This window comes from Sinocyclocheilus anshuiensis, unplaced genomic scaffold (genome assembly GCF_001515605.1).
Source record: "Sinocyclocheilus anshuiensis isolate Anshui unplaced genomic scaffold, SAMN03320099.WGS_v1.1 scaffold1704, whole genome shotgun sequence".
Classification (NCBI taxonomy): Eukaryota; Metazoa; Chordata; class Actinopteri; order Cypriniformes; family Cyprinidae; genus Sinocyclocheilus; species Sinocyclocheilus anshuiensis.
Genome location: NW_015555820.1, coordinates 148,596 through 165,490, shown reverse-complemented (window position 1 = coordinate 165,490; position 16,895 = coordinate 148,596). Strand labels below are relative to the sequence as shown.

Here is a 16,895-nt window from a genome sequence, read left to right as displayed (position 1 = left end):
CACACACACACACACACACACACACACACACACACACACACACACACACACACACACACAAGCAAAGCAGTTGAGCCCAATTGGATAAGAATATTAAAAGGTAAGACTATGTATGGCAGAAGGCCATATTACTTAGAAAAGATACTTTATGGGGGTTCAGGTTTTTCCTCTTGAAGTCTGGACCATTATTATGTTTTGTTAAAATAAGGATCTAATAAAAACAAGCAAACAATGTGCATAATAATCAAAACTCTCAGCATGCTGATTAAAAATTTTAAATGTAGATGAAAAAAGTCTTGTTTATTTGAACGGTCAGAACTGAATGGCAAAATGGCAAAAACAATTGCCATAAACCCTGAGCGCTTGTGGTGTGTACTGCTCTGTTGTTTTGATGCGCTGTTCACTTTAAACTGTAGAAATGGTGCTACCATTGTTGTGTCCCATGGTCCGGTTGGAACCAAGCCTGGGTCCGGAACTGGACTGTGGTTCGCTATTTGAGGATGCCTGGTCTAGAAGTTTGTTAAAACAAATATGTTTTGAGTTTTTAAAATACTTTCATACAGAAATCTGTAAATATCAGCATCTGATGGGCTAGTCTTATTTTTCTCTGCACATGTGACAGGGGTAGTTTATCAAAAAATGACAGTTCTTTCATAGATAATTTCATGTCGTAGCAAATTTGTATGATTTAATTTTTGATGTGAAACACAAAAGGAGAAAAGATGCAAAAGCACCATAAAAAGTATACCACTAAAAAAATATTTTAATTAAATTTAATTTATTAAAATAAGCTAAAGCAACATAATTATGTCTCAGTTTAATTTAATTATGTGCACTGTAACATTGTTTCTTTAATGGCATCTGCGATTCCATGAAGAACCTTTAATATCCATTGAACCTCTCCATTGCAGCTAAGGTTCTGTGTAGTGGAATAAGGTTCTTTAAATTATTAAATATTCTTCACAATAATAATTAAATATACAAAGTATTTGTGTTTAGTTTACAAAGTAATTTTATGTCAAAACCCATGTAGGAAAAAAATAGGGTAAATGTCAAGATTTTTAGGGTCAAGATCTCGTATGATTGAAAAGACGTTGATTGTACTGTAGTGCATATTCTGTATGGACTACTTTTATGGAGTTTTTATTTATTTATTTATTTTTGTCAGTCTTCAAGAATTAACTCTCACGTTCCACTAAAAGAAAGTCACATGAGCTTGAAACGACATGAATGTGAGCAAATAATTACATAATTGTTCGGAGTCCAGCCCGGGGTCGTCACATGTGGTTGCCGCTCCTTCGTCGGATCTGCCGGCCGCACCGTTCTCAACCCTGCCGCCTCTGCTCACTCTAGCACGGCCTCAGCTCACGCTAAGCCGCTGCTCCTTCGTCGGATCCGCCGGCCGCGCCGTTCTCAACCCCAGCACCTCTGCTCACGCCGTGTTTTTCGTTGTGAAAGCGAAACTAATTTGTTTGGTCTTCCACGTCATGTCTGCCAAGCCAGAGTCTGCTAATGTCATGTCTGCTACCCCAGGGCCTGCTCACGTCACACCTGCCAAGCCAGAGCCTGCTCACATCATGCTGGTTACTCAGGAGATTCTTCACAATATGGCCGCCATTGAAGAGCTTAATCGCAAGATGGCTGCCACACAAGAGTCTCTTCACAAAATGGCCGCCCTTCTAGAGTCTCGTCACGTCTCAGCTGATCTTCCAGAGTCTCGTCATGACGTGGCCGCCATTTCAGTGTCTGCTCACGTTAAGCCAGAGTCCCTGGCCAAGATGGCCGCCACGCCCGAGTCCCCGGCTAAGATGGCAGCCACGCCCGAGGTCCGCCACGCCTGAGTCCCCGGCCAAGATGTCCGCCACGCCTGAGTCCCCGGCCAAGATGTCCGCCACGCCTGAGTCCCCGGCCAAGATGTCCGCCACGCCTGAGTCCCCGGCCAAGATGTCCGCCACGCCTGAGTCCCCGGCCAAGATGTCCGCCACGCCTGAGTCCCCGGCCAAGATGGCCGCCACGCCTGAGTCCCCGGCCAAGATGGCCGCCACGCCTGAGTCGGACGCGGAGCTTGGGCCAAGACTGGAAAGACTGATAGCTAGCGTGATGGACCCACCTCTGATGTCGGTGAGAGCTGCAGGCATCCCGGTAACGTCAGCGCTCTCAAGCCCTGCCATCTTAGAGGTCATGCCACACTGTGCTGCCCTTCCTGTAATGGCAGTCGCCATTTTTAGCGTGTGGGCTGCACACTGCGCTCCAGAGTTCTCTCCTGTCCATGAGTCTGCTCCTGAGGCCTCTCCTGTCCACGAGTCCGCTCCAGAGGACTCTTCTGTCCATGAATCTGCCCCAGAGGCCTCTCCTGCCTATGAGTCTGCTCCAAAGGCATCTCCTGTCAATTATGTGTTTTTTTTTACTTTAAACCGCATAAACACATTTAATTACACCAAATACACAAAATAATGTTCTTTTTAGCAGCATCATATGACCCCTTTAAATTACATCATTGGTGACCTCATTGATCCCTAGAGCTGCAGTTATGAACTGAACTCCTCAAGATTAAAAAGCATTGAGTGATGTTATTCAGCAGTGAAAGTGTATGGAGTGGTAGAGGATTTTTCCAGAGCACTGAATTATTGGCTGTTTTATTAATTAAAAACATTATTTATTAACGGAACTATTAACTCCTTTTTCTAGCTTGAGAGGTCCTAGTTTGGGTCAGATTATGGGGCTGTGTGTCTTCAACAAAGATCAAGCACTAAACCCTGTAAACCCTGCAAAGCCCTGTAAACTTGCTTCTCTCTGACCATTTTCACTGGAGACTCTGTCCCTGTGGGGTACAAGTCCAACTTTGCCTGCCAGAACAAATTACTTGCAGACAGAGAAATAGGGAAAGTACTTCTCTTTCTCTGTGTGTGTGTGTGTGTGTGTAGGGGAGCGGCAAGGACAGCGTTAAAAGACTGGTAGAGGGAAGGAGAGAAGGAAAGAGAAAGAGAGAGAAGGTGGATAGCTTGTGGGCGTTGATACTACCCATGAGGCCATTTAATGGGCAGTTTGGAATGCAGGGAAAAGACTCAGCTGCCCTCTCAATGGGATTCTGTGTCTTTGAAAAAAGAGAGAGAAAGAGAGCAAGCTTGTGGGAAATCCTTGCCTGACTGCTGCTGTGATGTTGAATGTTGGCCTGTTTTATTTCACAGAATGTGGCAAGCACAGACACAGAGACACTCCATTGCTCTTGTGTGAAGCTGTGAACCTGCACATTTGCCTGGAAGAGGCCAAGCCCAGGAGGCTTTGCAAACAAAACCCATAAAGAGCTCCCTAAAACACACGTTAGCACTAACACTGCCTCCCTCACTACCCAAAGACTTAGCGTGACCAGACTTGTTCCACATTTATTGCCTCTGTCTGTGGGTCTGTCTACCTATGAATCTCTGTGTATTTGTGTATGTCTGTCTGTAGGTTTGTTTGGACCTGTCTTATGAATTGTCCTATTGTAGTACTAGCTACAAGGTTAGTTTTTTTATATAACAGTGACAGATATTAGCATTGGCTAAGGTCTGACAACAATATATATATATATATATATATATATATATAATCACAAATTGCCAAAAAGGTCATGTCCGCTAATTGGTGAAACAGTGTAAACCCTGAAGAACATTCAGTTATTGAAACTGAAACTTCTTCTGGAAATTTTTAATTTACAGTGTGTGCATAATTATTATGCACATTGATATTCATGAGATCATGTTTTTTCCAAGCATATTTTACCAATTCCAAACCACATAGCTTTTAATATACGGTTTTATCCTGATTAAAGCCCCACAGGTTGACAACCCCTGGCTTAACCCACTAGTGTTAGAAGACAATCAGAAGTGCATGTACAGTGCGTGCATAATTATTATGCAAGTTGATATTCTGATCATAATTTTTTTCCAAGTACATTTTACAATTCCAAACCACATCAATGTTAATAACTACTATTAATTTGGTATTTAATCATTTATATGTGATATATAATTAAGGAATGCTGGAAATGAAAAACGTCTTATATTCAAGTGTGCATAATTATTAGGCAGGTTTTCTTTTACAGATAAAATGAACCAAAAAAGAGATTTAACTCAGACTAAAAGTCAAAAATTATTAAATGCCAATGAGAAGGGTGCAATACTAATGCAATACTAGAATTTGAAAAGTTAATGCATGAGCATTGGACAGCAAAATGCTCATTGGGTCAGCAGGGTCAGAAAAAAAAATGGTGGAGAAGAAAAGAGACATGTTAAAGGGGTCATATGATGCTTTTATAAAATCTTATCTATTCTCGAACAGCTTGTAACACTCCAAAGAGAAAGGAAAACTTGAAATCGCATCATATGACCCCTTTAACTGGAAAAGAATTAAGAATTAAGATGAAGAATTAGGTGTGAAACCATCAGGAACCATTTAGTCTCCAGTGCCACCATTTTCCAAAACTGCATCCTACCTGGAGTCTCCAGAAGTGCAATGTGTCAGGTTCTCAGAGACTTTGCTTGGGTAAAAAATAAAAAAAATGACCCTCACTTAATAAGAATAACATGCTGAAGTGTTGTGAAATACATGAAGACTGATTTTTTATAGGCTTTATGGACAGATAAGTTGAGAGTGACTCTTGAAGGACCAGCATCACATCCTCTTGTACCACTCTTTCAAGAATTTATCTTCCAGAATCTGGCTGGAAGACTAAATAGTTCCTGATGGTTTCACACTTAATTCTTCACCTTAATTTTTTTATATTTTTGCAGTTAAAATGTCTCTTTTCTTCTCCACCTGTTTTTTTTTTTCTGACCGTGCTGACCCAATGAGCATTTCGCTGTCCAGTGGTTATGCCTTAACCCCCATTTGTGAAGAAAGAATATCAACGTGCCGAATAATTATGCACGCATTGTAATTGTTTGAATTATTGAATTATTTTAATATATTGCCACTGCCGGTTTATGTAAATAAGGTTTCAAAATAAGCACTTTAAATATTGTGTTTTGGGGCCAATTGGTTGAGAAGTCTAAAAGTTTGAGAACTGCTGATTTAGGCCATAACTAGATTGTGCTGTAAGATGATATAACTCAAAATTTATCAAATGATCTATAACTGCTTAAAATGAGTTGTTTAATTTAAATTGATTTTTTCTTTTTTGTCACAGGCATGTATGCCATGAGCACACATCAACAACACATTATTTCATGTCCTCTTTGTACTCTATACATTTCAAAATGCAAAATTAACAATATATAATAATAATAATAATAATAATAATAAATATATCAATAAAATAAAAAAAGTAATACAAATTAACTAATATTCTTTCTTTTTATTTCTCTCTTATTTAGAGGATGACAGTTCAGGCTCCCCGTATCATCGTGAGAGGCGTAATGCCATCAGTGGGCAGGCCATGGTTCTGGGCGTATCAGGAAAACTGAGTGAGGAACCATCCACCTCTACAGAAGACCGCCCTCCATTAGTGAAGAAAGAGCTTCACAGCTCTCTGCCCCACCTGGTGGACCACACCCTGCCCTATCGTGGGACAATGTTCGCCATGGACCCTCGCAATGGATACCTGGACCCTCACTATAGTAAGTTACTACTTTGTCATGTTCTTTGGCCATATCGGGACAAACACCTACTCACTAATTTTTTGGTTCCAATTTATCTATACATTGTTGTATTTTTATCCTAAAATATTTTTTTTTTATCCTAAAGGCATAGTCCACCCAAAATATGTGAAATAAAAAATGTTATGTTTAGGAGAATGTCCTATCTGCTTTCTATGTAACAAATAACCCAGACAGCAGACAGTTTCGGCCCAGATCCGGCCCACATCTGGCCCGCATGGATTTCACATGGGCCAGATGTGGGCCGGATCTGGGCCAACACTATGTTGCTGTCTGGGAATAGACAGCGACAAGAAAGTAATATACAAGAAATGTGTGTGAGGAACAAAGTGAAATTTGATTTGTTACTTACTGAAAATCTTCTGCCTCCTGCTTTACATTTTTGGGTAAGCCTATTCATATAGAATTTATGCTGTCTCAGTAATGTGTTTTGCATAAGAGAGTCACCATGAACACCAAGTCCCTATAGACTGTAAATATTGTTGGTACATACAACTCAAGGACGAATGTTTGGCGCAGAGCTAGCACACTAACTTTTCTCCTCTGTGAGGTGAAAGGCAAAGCTGCTAACGGATTGATTGGGCCTGACAGTTGACTAGTTGCCCTTTCTTTCTCATTCGCTCTTGCTTGCCTTTACATTTTTTTCAGAGGGGAAGTTAGTATGGGGGACGATCTTCTCTGCTCCCTAATTCCCTCATTAGGGCCAGAGTGTAAGCACACAACTCTAGTCTCACTCATCAGCGGCATGATCAAAGCACCACAGAGAAGAAAGCAGTCACTGTGCTTCGCCCCCCCCCCCCCTGTTCTTTTCCATATTCTCTCTTTCTCTTGTTTGGCCTACCATTCTCCCCCATCATTTTTATAATAATCATGAGAGACTCTTAGCAAGAGAGTGAGAACTTGTGAATGGACAGGATATAGTAAAGGAGAGAAATAAAGAGAGAGAGAGAGACAGATCAGGCTAGTCAAAGCCTTTTAAGATGTTAATTTTGCAGACCACCATTGCCTGACCATCACCTATGGACGAGGATTCAATGTGATGGCTTGTTTAGTTTCGATAAATTGGCTTTGAATTGTGTTTGACGGTGTAGTTTTAATCTATAGCACTTAATGAAATGCCCTTACCTTTGTTCTCTCTCACAAAACCATTTACTGTATCACAGTTTGTTTAAACCACTTCATTAGCAGCCCTGTGCTTCGTTGGTCTAGTTTTGGTCCGTCCGTCTTAATGCACAAAGGTCAACTATAATCTGACCCATCAGACCAAATATTGACTAATAAAAGCCTGACCACCTCAGCAAATCTGCCACTTTCTTTTTACAGAAAAACTGAGAAATAGGCAGAGAGTGTTTTAATGCGGGAGGCAGTGCCAGAGGAGAGGGAAGGTATGGATAGTGTTGATAAAGCAAAGACCTCTGAAAAAGTCCCATAAATCTCCAATCTCCACTCTTTTCTTGTGATGAAGCAACATCTATCTATCTATCTATCTATCTATCTATATATATATATATATATATAAAAAAAACTAAGGACAATTTGAAAATATTCATATTCAACATTATGCTTTTAAGCATTCATGTAACTGATTTAAAAGAGAAATAAAAAAGGGGGAAAAAATGAAGGGAGATCAAGAAAAAAGAGTGAAGGGAAAAGAGAGAGTTATAATATGGGGGAGTGACAGACTGAAGGAGCAATGCAAGAAAGAACAAAAGTGAAATAGGGGTGTTCCGGGTGGCTGGAGCCTGTAGGGGGAGGCTGGGATGGAGGGTGCGGGGTAAAAGGGTGGTGGGGGTCAGAGGTCAGGTGGAGAAGGCAGACATTGAAACAGAGGTTCAAAAACAGCATGATAAGTCAAAGGGGCCTCTTAGTCTGTCCATTCTCTCTGCATGGATGATCACCAGGGCAACAATGAACTGTTGAGTGGAGAAAGTTGATGATGGATTGAATTCTGGATGGAGTGGGAGGCCCTCTCCTCATCTCACTGACCAGGAGGAAATTCTTTCTTGAGAGATATTTCACAGACATGCAGAGCAGGGTGAACATGTCTCAAAGTTCTTTAAAGAATATTAGAAGCGTATTAGTGTGTTATGTGTAAGCCAGGTTAAAGAGATGGATGTAGGCACTAGTTACCTACAGCTTCATAATTTGTGAATACCATTACTTATTTTTTTCTCACAATAAGAGAATAAGAGATAACATGTAAAACGTTTTTATTTTCTTGTAAACCCCTGTTTTTTTTTATGCAAGTTTTTTGTTGTTGTTTTGGCATTTGAAACCCATTTTGTCTAGACTGAGAAAAATGTCTGATGTAGTTCTGTGAGTGAATAAAGGACTCAGTGTACTTTGTGGATCATAGATGTGGTGTACACTCCTCACCAGAGGGGATTATGAGAGGCCAGGACCCTTTAACTAACCCTCTCAAGCCCTATCACCCCTCAGCTCTTTAAAACCCACGCTGGCGCCATTCACTCATTTCCACAGGCTTTGAGGTGTGAAAAAACTTGACCCCCATACACATACACACACTCATGTGCTACAGAGCCTCCCTGCCTTTCTCTTTCCCTTTGGAGATCCATCAGCTCGTAAATGTGTCCCAGGTGTGCGCTAGTGTGAGTGTGAGCCCACATTTGTGTGTGTGAGTGTGTGATGGAGAGCGAGTCGGTCTCTTTGTGCTGTGTATGCACTAGTACTAGAGGCAGGTAAAGCATGATTACTCTTCCTATGGCGTGTGGCAAGGCCTAATGCGCCTAAATGAGCCTACACCTGCCGCCTCTGTACACCTGGTCACCACGGCAACACACAGTGGGGCACCCTGGGAGTGGGTGTCAGGAGCAAAGCGCCAAATGACAAGCGCCGGGGGTGGGGGAGGTACGGATAGTGTAGATACTGCAAGAACCTCTGAGAAAGTCCCACAAATCTCCTATCTATTCCTTTGATGAATCAAGGCGCTAATACTAAATTTACACAAACTCCTCACACCCACTGCATAAGTGCATGAAGGCCTGACGCGTTTAGAATAAAGAGTGCACAGGATAAATAGCCCTCTTTGTGAGCGTTAGACGAAGCATTAGCATTAGCCTTCGTTCCTGAGCCTTATCCTCTTTTCTCACACAAACACTGGATAAGAGTCCCATATCCCGCTTAGCACCATGCATAAAACGGTGGGATTGAAAGACGGATTAATGAAGAGAAGAGCGCTAAATGTGTGGAAGTGTGAAATGCAGCTAGCACTGCAACATTTGTTTATATTGTCTGCTGATTAGCAGGTCATCAACATTAACAGGCCGCAGCAACAGTGAGGCACTTGCTGGCGTTGCACTTCTTATCTCTCTTGAGGAAGTGGAAGATCCTTCCCTTCTCTCTCTTCGTCCTCTTTCCTATTTGTTTGTATTTTTTAAAACAGATGTGCTCTTTGCCAGTAAGAGCCATGTCCCATTATGGGAATTAAAGCATGCTGATTTGAATGTTTTCCTTTTATATGAATTTTAAGATGGAATGCAAATGTTTTGAACAAGACAAGCAGGGAGGGACAAAATCTTGCCGCTCTGCAATGTTTTTAAAATCTTGGACATACATGATTGTCCCAGTAACTAAGCCATATCCTTTCCTTAGCAAACTCAACTGAACAATAGGTTTATTCATGTTCTTCAGTTCAGTCTTGGCTGTCGTAACGGTCCTAATGCATTTGTGCCTTTTCACAAACACTTTCCTAAAGATCTCGAGAGTTTAGCTCTTTGAAGCCCTTGTCGTTGACATTCAAGCCCACAAGTGTCATTACTGTAAAGAGGGTGGACTCCTAAGCCTACTTAGTGCCGGTCTACAACTTCTCAGTGTAAAATATTGTCCTCACTCAAAAGCAAACTGGCTCCCAGCTTTAGCTTAATCAGCGGTGTGGGACTACAGTTTCAGTCCTCTGTGTTCCTTCTTGGATAAAGATCTACCAAGTTTCCTGAAGCCTGTAATCCTTTACCAAAGTCTCACTGATTCCTCACACCAGAGTTCAGACAAATCCACATGAGGAGGGACTGATGATATCCCACCAAACAGACACATCCTAACATCTGTCACTGCTTGCATCCTGTCTGTTCAGCTCCACATTGGTGCACACCATATTAGAGTTTATTCCCACTTCATTGCCCTTGGTGGAGCATAGCAAGCCACCGCTGGCCAATCAAAGAACTTGTCGAGGGCTTTCTAAGATTATGAAAAGGGTTGAGCTTGACACTGATATATTGGATGGATAGTGCTGGGTGTAACAGCCCGCTTCCCTCCAAAGTCAAACCTTCACTGACTGTTGAACTGTAAATGGCTGTCAAAGACATGAACATGACCAGAACAATTGGTGTATTCTGGATAACCATATCAAATTAAGAAATGGAGTTGGTTGCTTACCCAGGACTTTTCTTGGCATAATGAATCTACATTTAAACTTATATCCATTCTGTTGTTGGCCAAGTAAAAACTTTGGTCACTTCCTAAGAACTTTTCTAGAACTTCTCCATAGTTGTGAGTATTGATGACATGAGTTGAAGTATAGTTATGACTGAATGAAAACATTTTTCTTTCTTTCTTTCTTTCTTTCTTTCTTTCTTTCTTTCTTTTTCCATAGTTCAATGGGTCAAAAGGGCCAATAGTTGAAGAATAGTTTTAGTTTATACTCCAAACTTTGTGGAAAGTAGGGGAACTTTAAATGCCATTAATGTAGCATCACCATCGTTTTTTCAAATGTTTTCTTGCTCTGTAATCATAAAAACACAACGATGCCTCAAATTGAAGATACAAGCCTTAGAGAGGCTCCCACTGACCACTTCAAGGGCAAGGCTGGTCTGTTTGTTTCCATATTGGATTTGTGAAAAAGGGGCCCTGCTGTGGCCCAGCCAGAGCTCACAGGGGTCAAGATGCCTGGAGCAGTCTTTGGGCACTAGTATGAAATCTCTTCTACTCCTTAATCCCGATCCTTTCATTCTGAAGGGGAATCTTTCACTGTTTTTAGCCCTCTTGGTCTAGTACACCACAGATAATCATATGATCCTTTTTATTGAGCTTATTAAAGGAGTCTTACCATGTATGGCTGTACCATCACATTCCTATACTTCTTGACTTACCTCTTTTCTTTTTCTTTCACCTGGAGGGTTCAGGGTGAAGCATCTTGTGAGTGGAAATACTGTTCAGCATTGCCTGATACTGGAATAATGAACATCAGTTGCTTTCTCTGTTTGAGAAATTCATTCTGAAAGCTAGATCCGTTGAATGTGCCACAGTCATTCACATGATGTGTTTCCTTTTATGCATCTGCATTTTGTTGGAATGATCATAATGCATAGGCTATCGCAGAGATTTCTTAGAGAGAGAAATGGTTAGAAAGCCTGTTTTGAAGGATAGAGACAACTGTTATCAGTAACTTTACTACCCACTGTAAAACATTAGGCTTGAAGACGTGGGAGACCTACAGTATGAGGTCCCTTTCTCTCTTTCTTTTTTTGTTTGGACTACACTATTGGACTACTACTGTGTAAATCTATCACACCACTAGATATCACTCTCATCCTAATATGCTGCTCTTGTCTATTGAATAATCTCAGTGGGTATTCAGACAGCATTACACTCGCTCCAGTCCTCTTTGTGTGTGTGAATTTGCTTTAAACAAGCATATAATATCCAGCATTATTTTTGTTTGATATTTTTATTTTATTTTACATGGCCATTTTCCACCTCATTTGTGAGCCATAGGTTTTAATACCAATAAAAATGTTTTAAAGGTCACATGTTTGAAAGGTTACAACTGTGTGTATCCACTTCTTTTTTAATATTTTATGTTAATGTACTCATGGTTGTGACATTACAAATCTAACAGGTACATGAAATATTTTTCAAAAGAGCAATGAAAATTCTGTCCACTTTAATGTTAGTGAAACCACCACTCTGTGCTTTTTGAAGGGCGAGAAAGTGCTAATAATGTTTCCTTCCCCTAATTACTATTATGACTCTATGTGCGGTAACTAGTTACTTAACACAAGAAAAGCCAAGACAGAGAGGAATGGAGGGAAAGAACTCTAGGTGGAGGGGAGGGGGTAACTAATCAAAAAATGAAGAGAAACATAAAAGAATGGGAGCTGAAGGAGGTCAGGCCCAGCACAGGCTTAGCATTGCCTTCAAAGATGGCTGGGACAGGTGGCAGCTCGAGACAATCTTACTCTGCAGAGCAGCATCCTCTCAGGAGGAGATAAGGGATCCCTCTGTCCATCCTCCCCCTCCTCATCTCCCACCGTCCCCCCGCTCTCCTCACCTCTCCTCTCCTGCGTGGCGCTCTGTGCTGGAAGCTCTTTGATGTGTGTGAAGTGGGATGACTGGCTGGGTCTGAGGCACAGGAAGGGTTCAGCATGCAGGTCTCTGAGGTGCTTGCTACTCTGCGCTCTCATTAAGGCAGTGGGGTCGGGTTAATCAGCTTTAAAGTTTATACACATACTCTTTTGTCTGCCAGCCCTGGGCAGCCACCCCTCGGCACCACCTGCTTGATAAAGAAGCAACGAAGGAGAGCGAGAGACAGAAAGATGTTCATTCCCTGACTCTCTAAGCTACGCTTTCTCGCTCTCCTAAGGCAGAGTGATCGAGGATTATTTAGGACATTTTTGTTTTGGTGGGACAGAATAAATGGATTACAACTCCTGCTTGTTTTTGGGCCATAACTCTCAGGGTGCTGAGAGGGATGCGGGTTTACGCTGAGGGATGGAGCAAAGTGCAGAATGTGGACGCAGAATGTAAACAAAGGGGAAAAAGTGACAAATGTGAAATATAAAAATGCAGGGAGTTGTGACGATTTATCTTCTGTTGGAGCAGGTCAAATATTCTGAGAACATCCGCTGTTGAAACAGAAGCTAATTTTATTCACAATGTATTTAGAGTTCTAAAGTCAGAAAGTGAAGCAGCTAACATTTTTCAAACAGGAAGAGAAAAGCTAGTGACAAATAAAGAGTTTGAGAGTGAGACAAATGGAGCCAGTTGTTAATGGTGCAGGTATTAATATGCCCTGAGGTGCCAACATATCTACCCCTGTAACCTGACCATGATTACACAGATTACCTCGATACAGAATCATCACTCTTCACCTTTTGCTGTCTCTTGTTCAAAAGAGGCACATGGGGATTATTGTCTTACTGGCCCTTCTTAAGTATCCTGCTGTGGAATGTTCAGAAATTAATAGAAGAAACCTGTTCTGTGGTTGGCTCGGTTAATGCCAAAGCCACAATTAGACCAACTTCTCTTCTCCTGATGCCTCCTTTTCCACTGCACTGTAGAAAAGCATAATCAAGATTTTTTTTTTCATGGCTAAATTCAACATACATTTTGTTATGTAATTTATATATCCATACAGGGGATAGAATAGGAATAGAAATAGTAACCTTTATTTAGTCTCTTTATTATATGTCATCATATAACATTATAATATCATATTGTTTGATTTTTTCTTTCAAAATTTGTTTTACATCATAATTTTACATGAAAAAGAATGGACAAAAAAGATTACAGATGTGCAGAACTACATATTTTCAAACCAATTGATGGTTTGACTGAACTAATCTGTTTTACCTGACTAAGAAACAAACCATGATCAAATGCGTTTCTTCAGGGCAATTTACATAAGGTGTGCTCTTGCATTCAAAAACCGAACAGAACCAAATGCTGAATAATCCCTGGATTATTTAGTATAAAAGTAGTCAAATGCTCTCACTTATACTTCAGCACAGAATCGTTTTTTAATATAAGTGGGTGGAATTTGTTAACATTTAACTGAGTGATGAACAGCAGAGAGGGCCAGAAGTCTACAGTCCGACACTCACTTTAACAACCAAAATATTTACCCACCCTCCTCTCCTTCCCTCCCTCCATATCTCTGCTTTGTTTCCTCTGCCTGCACTTCACCACCTCAATTCCAGCCACATTTGGTGCATTTGGATAATTTATACTGCTGTAATTAACCCATTACAGTCACATTAATCTGGAACTGCAATTAAACAGAATGCACAAAAGTCAACAGTAACCCCTGCAGAGCAGTGCTCAACAGCACTCATGTGTGTTTACACGCAGACGCAGCTGGATCCAGCAACTAGTGCATGGAATGCTTTACAATACACATGCTGGTGTTTTGGTGTCCTCATGGTATGCTTCACATCATGAGCTTATCAATGCATACAAGCACACACAGGTGTGCATGGGTGTGTTTGGTTGGCTTTTTTTTTTCTTTTTCTGGTTCGCACACATATACAGTGAAATAAACGCTTGCTTTCCCATTGACTCGAGCAAACTCACAGGATTGAATGCACGTCAGCCCCTCAGTCATTAGCACTGTGCAGGGAGCATGTTTGAGCAGTGAGATCATGAGCGAGTGAAGTGGCGTAATGTAATTTTACAACGTGCAAGGCAAGGTTTGCGGGGATCCCGTTTGTACCCGTATGCAGGTTGTATCCGTGGGTTCTGTTTGAAATCGTGTAAATAGCACAAATAAATAACAAAGAAAGAAATTAAACAATGTTTAAGATATTTCAAATTTGTAGGTGTTCAAGTACAGAAACAGAATAATCAACTGTAAAATATCATTGCATAGTCTTCACTATATAAATTAAATATAGAATAACTCTTGTTAAAACTACAAAGTAGTTCAGTTAAGAGCAGTGAATGATTTTCTCTCTTTTATTTTCTTGGATTAACATTAAGGACACTGACTACAGCTAGTAAATTAGGCGCAGTCACTTTAAGAGGCAATGCATCCAATATAATGAGACACATCAGATTTCTTTCTCAACTGTTTACGTTCACTTAAGACATAACCAACAGTTTTTTGAAGATACTTGCTAAGAAAGGTATTTTGACAATTTTGTATGTATTTGTCTGTTCAAGTGCAAGAAGAGGCAAAACGCAATTCATTTTTTAAGGGCTGTGAGACGTGGCTCACTGTGTGCTCACTGTGCGCACAGAACACATTGTGCAGGTGTTGAATTAACTTCTTTTGCATCTTTTTGTGCCTAAATGTTTAAATTTTGTGCTTGAATGTTTGTATTTGTGCTTGAATGTTTAAATTTTGTGCTTAAATGTTTGTATTTGTTCATTCAAGTGCAAGAAGATGCGAAGGAGAACTCAATTCGGTGTTTGCGCGTCTGAGACGTAGCTCTTTGTGTGCGCACGGTACACAGCGCGTGAGTAATCAGTTGAGTTCTTTCCCATGAGTAATCAGTTGAGTTCTTTCGCATATTCTTGTGTTTGAATGCTTTAAAATCTCTTAAATGTTTTAATTGGAAAGGCTTAAAAGCATGTGCAAATGACAAGCTTTCGTGACAATGTGCAGCAGTGGCCCATCAACTGTCCTGAGCGTATTTCATGCTGTCAATGTCAATGTCAATGTCAATTTTATTTATATAGCACTATTAAACACAACCATGGGTTGACCAATGTGCTGCACAATAAAAACATTTCAATACGACGATAAGTGTAGAGAACATAAAACCGGTGTAATATGATCCCGTTTTTTGGTACACGTTAAAAGCTTTGCAGCTGCATTTTGAACTATCTGCAAGCGGGATAGGGCTGACTGACTAATCCCAACATACAACGAGTTGCAGTAGTTCAATCTAGATATAATAAAGGCATGAATTACTTTTTCAAAAGTTTTACTAGACAGAATCGGTTTAACTTTCGCTAGAAGTCGAAGCTGAAAAAAAAAACAGGATTTAAACACTGTATTTATCTGTTTGTCAAATTTTAAACCATCATCAAAAATAACACCCAAATTTACCCAAGGCTTCACAGAAGAGGTTAAATCGCCTAGATTTACTTTAGGTGTACTAAGAGAATCCGATGGACCAAACACAATTATTTCAGTTTTACTCTCATTAAAATGTAGAAAATTTAAAGACAACCAGGCTTTCACATCAGACAGGCAAAACATGAGTGCTTCCAGACCATTTGAAAGTGATAGATTTGAATGTCATCTGCATAGCAATGGAATGACAGACCATGCTTCCTAAACATATGACCCAATGGGAGCATATACAATGAAAAAAGAATAGGAGCTAGAATGGAACCCTGGGGAGCACCACACGACAAAGAAGCTACCTCAGATGAGTGTTCACCAATGTTAACCTTTTAGGCGCCAGGGTTTTTTGGAAAAATGCTGGATTTTGACATCAAGATTTCAAAAGCTTGTGGCTTGAAAGGGCTTAAAGATAGAGATCTACTGTAAATTAGAAAAATGTTGGGCATGACCGAAAGTTTATGTGGGGTGTAAATATACTCATCAAATTTGCATATTATGACGTCATCAGGGTGCGGCCCTCTTGAATGTCATAATATTCAGGAAATAATAGATATTGAATTGATGTTTGAACTTATTTGCATGTTTTTTTTTTTTTGTCTTTGTATCCTCATTCCAAATGTTCAGAAAAGAGGAAACCAACAATAAAACAGGAGAAAGTACTAAATTATTACTATATTACTATACTATATAGTAGTAAAACGTATGTGAACAGTAACCTACTTTTTGATCAGTTCATCAGTAATATTCAGGAAATAATAGATATTGCCCTGCCACCCCCATCCCCGTTGGGCAAAGAATCGAAATGATCACTTGTTTGTGCTTCGTGATCACTCTCGCCTTTTACGGCGGCACCATTGCGCTGTAAAGATGTACCGGGAGAAGCGCGACGTAATTTTGGTGTAGAATCGACGTACTACATGTCTGCCATCTAGTGGTAGGGAATACAAATGAGATATTACACCATATTAGGAACTACAGTCTATTTGATTAAGTATGACGTCTTGTCGCAATTTTGCGACTTAGAGGGTTAATGATATATTTGTGCAACAGTTGTAGTGCATCAGTTGTAGTTTAGCAGTCTGATGGCCTGAGGGAAGAAGCTGTCCCACAGTCGACTGGTACAGGCCCTGATGGTTTTATAGCGTCTGCCTGATGGCAGTAGTGAGAGGAGACTGTGACTGGGGTGGCTAGGGTCTTTGATTATCTTCCGGGCTTTCCTCACACAACGAATATTGTAGATGGCCTGGTGGGAGGGAAACTCGCCTCCAGTAATGTGTTGGGCCGTTTGTATTACTCTCAGCAGTGCTTTGCGGTTTGCAGCAGTGCTGTTTCCGAACCAGGTGGTGATGGAACCGGACAGGATGCACTCTACAGTGCATGTGTAGAATGATCTGAGGGTGCTGGAGCCCATTGCAAATTTCCTCAGTCGTCTCAAGAAGAAAAGGCACTGT

General features: G+C 40.7%; 1 protein-coding gene across 1 annotated transcript in view; it reads left to right on the top strand.

Moving 5' to 3' along the window:
* LOC107675308 (transcriptional activator GLI3-like) overlaps positions 1–16,895 on the top strand; it is a 260,552-nt gene that overhangs the window by 102,704 nt on the left and 140,953 nt on the right. The window contains exon 3 of the mRNA XM_016469608.1: positions 5,355–5,597. Within this exon, the coding sequence (XP_016325094.1) occupies positions 5,355–5,597 (243 nt within the window). The remainder of the gene's footprint in view (positions 1–5,354; positions 5,598–16,895) is intronic.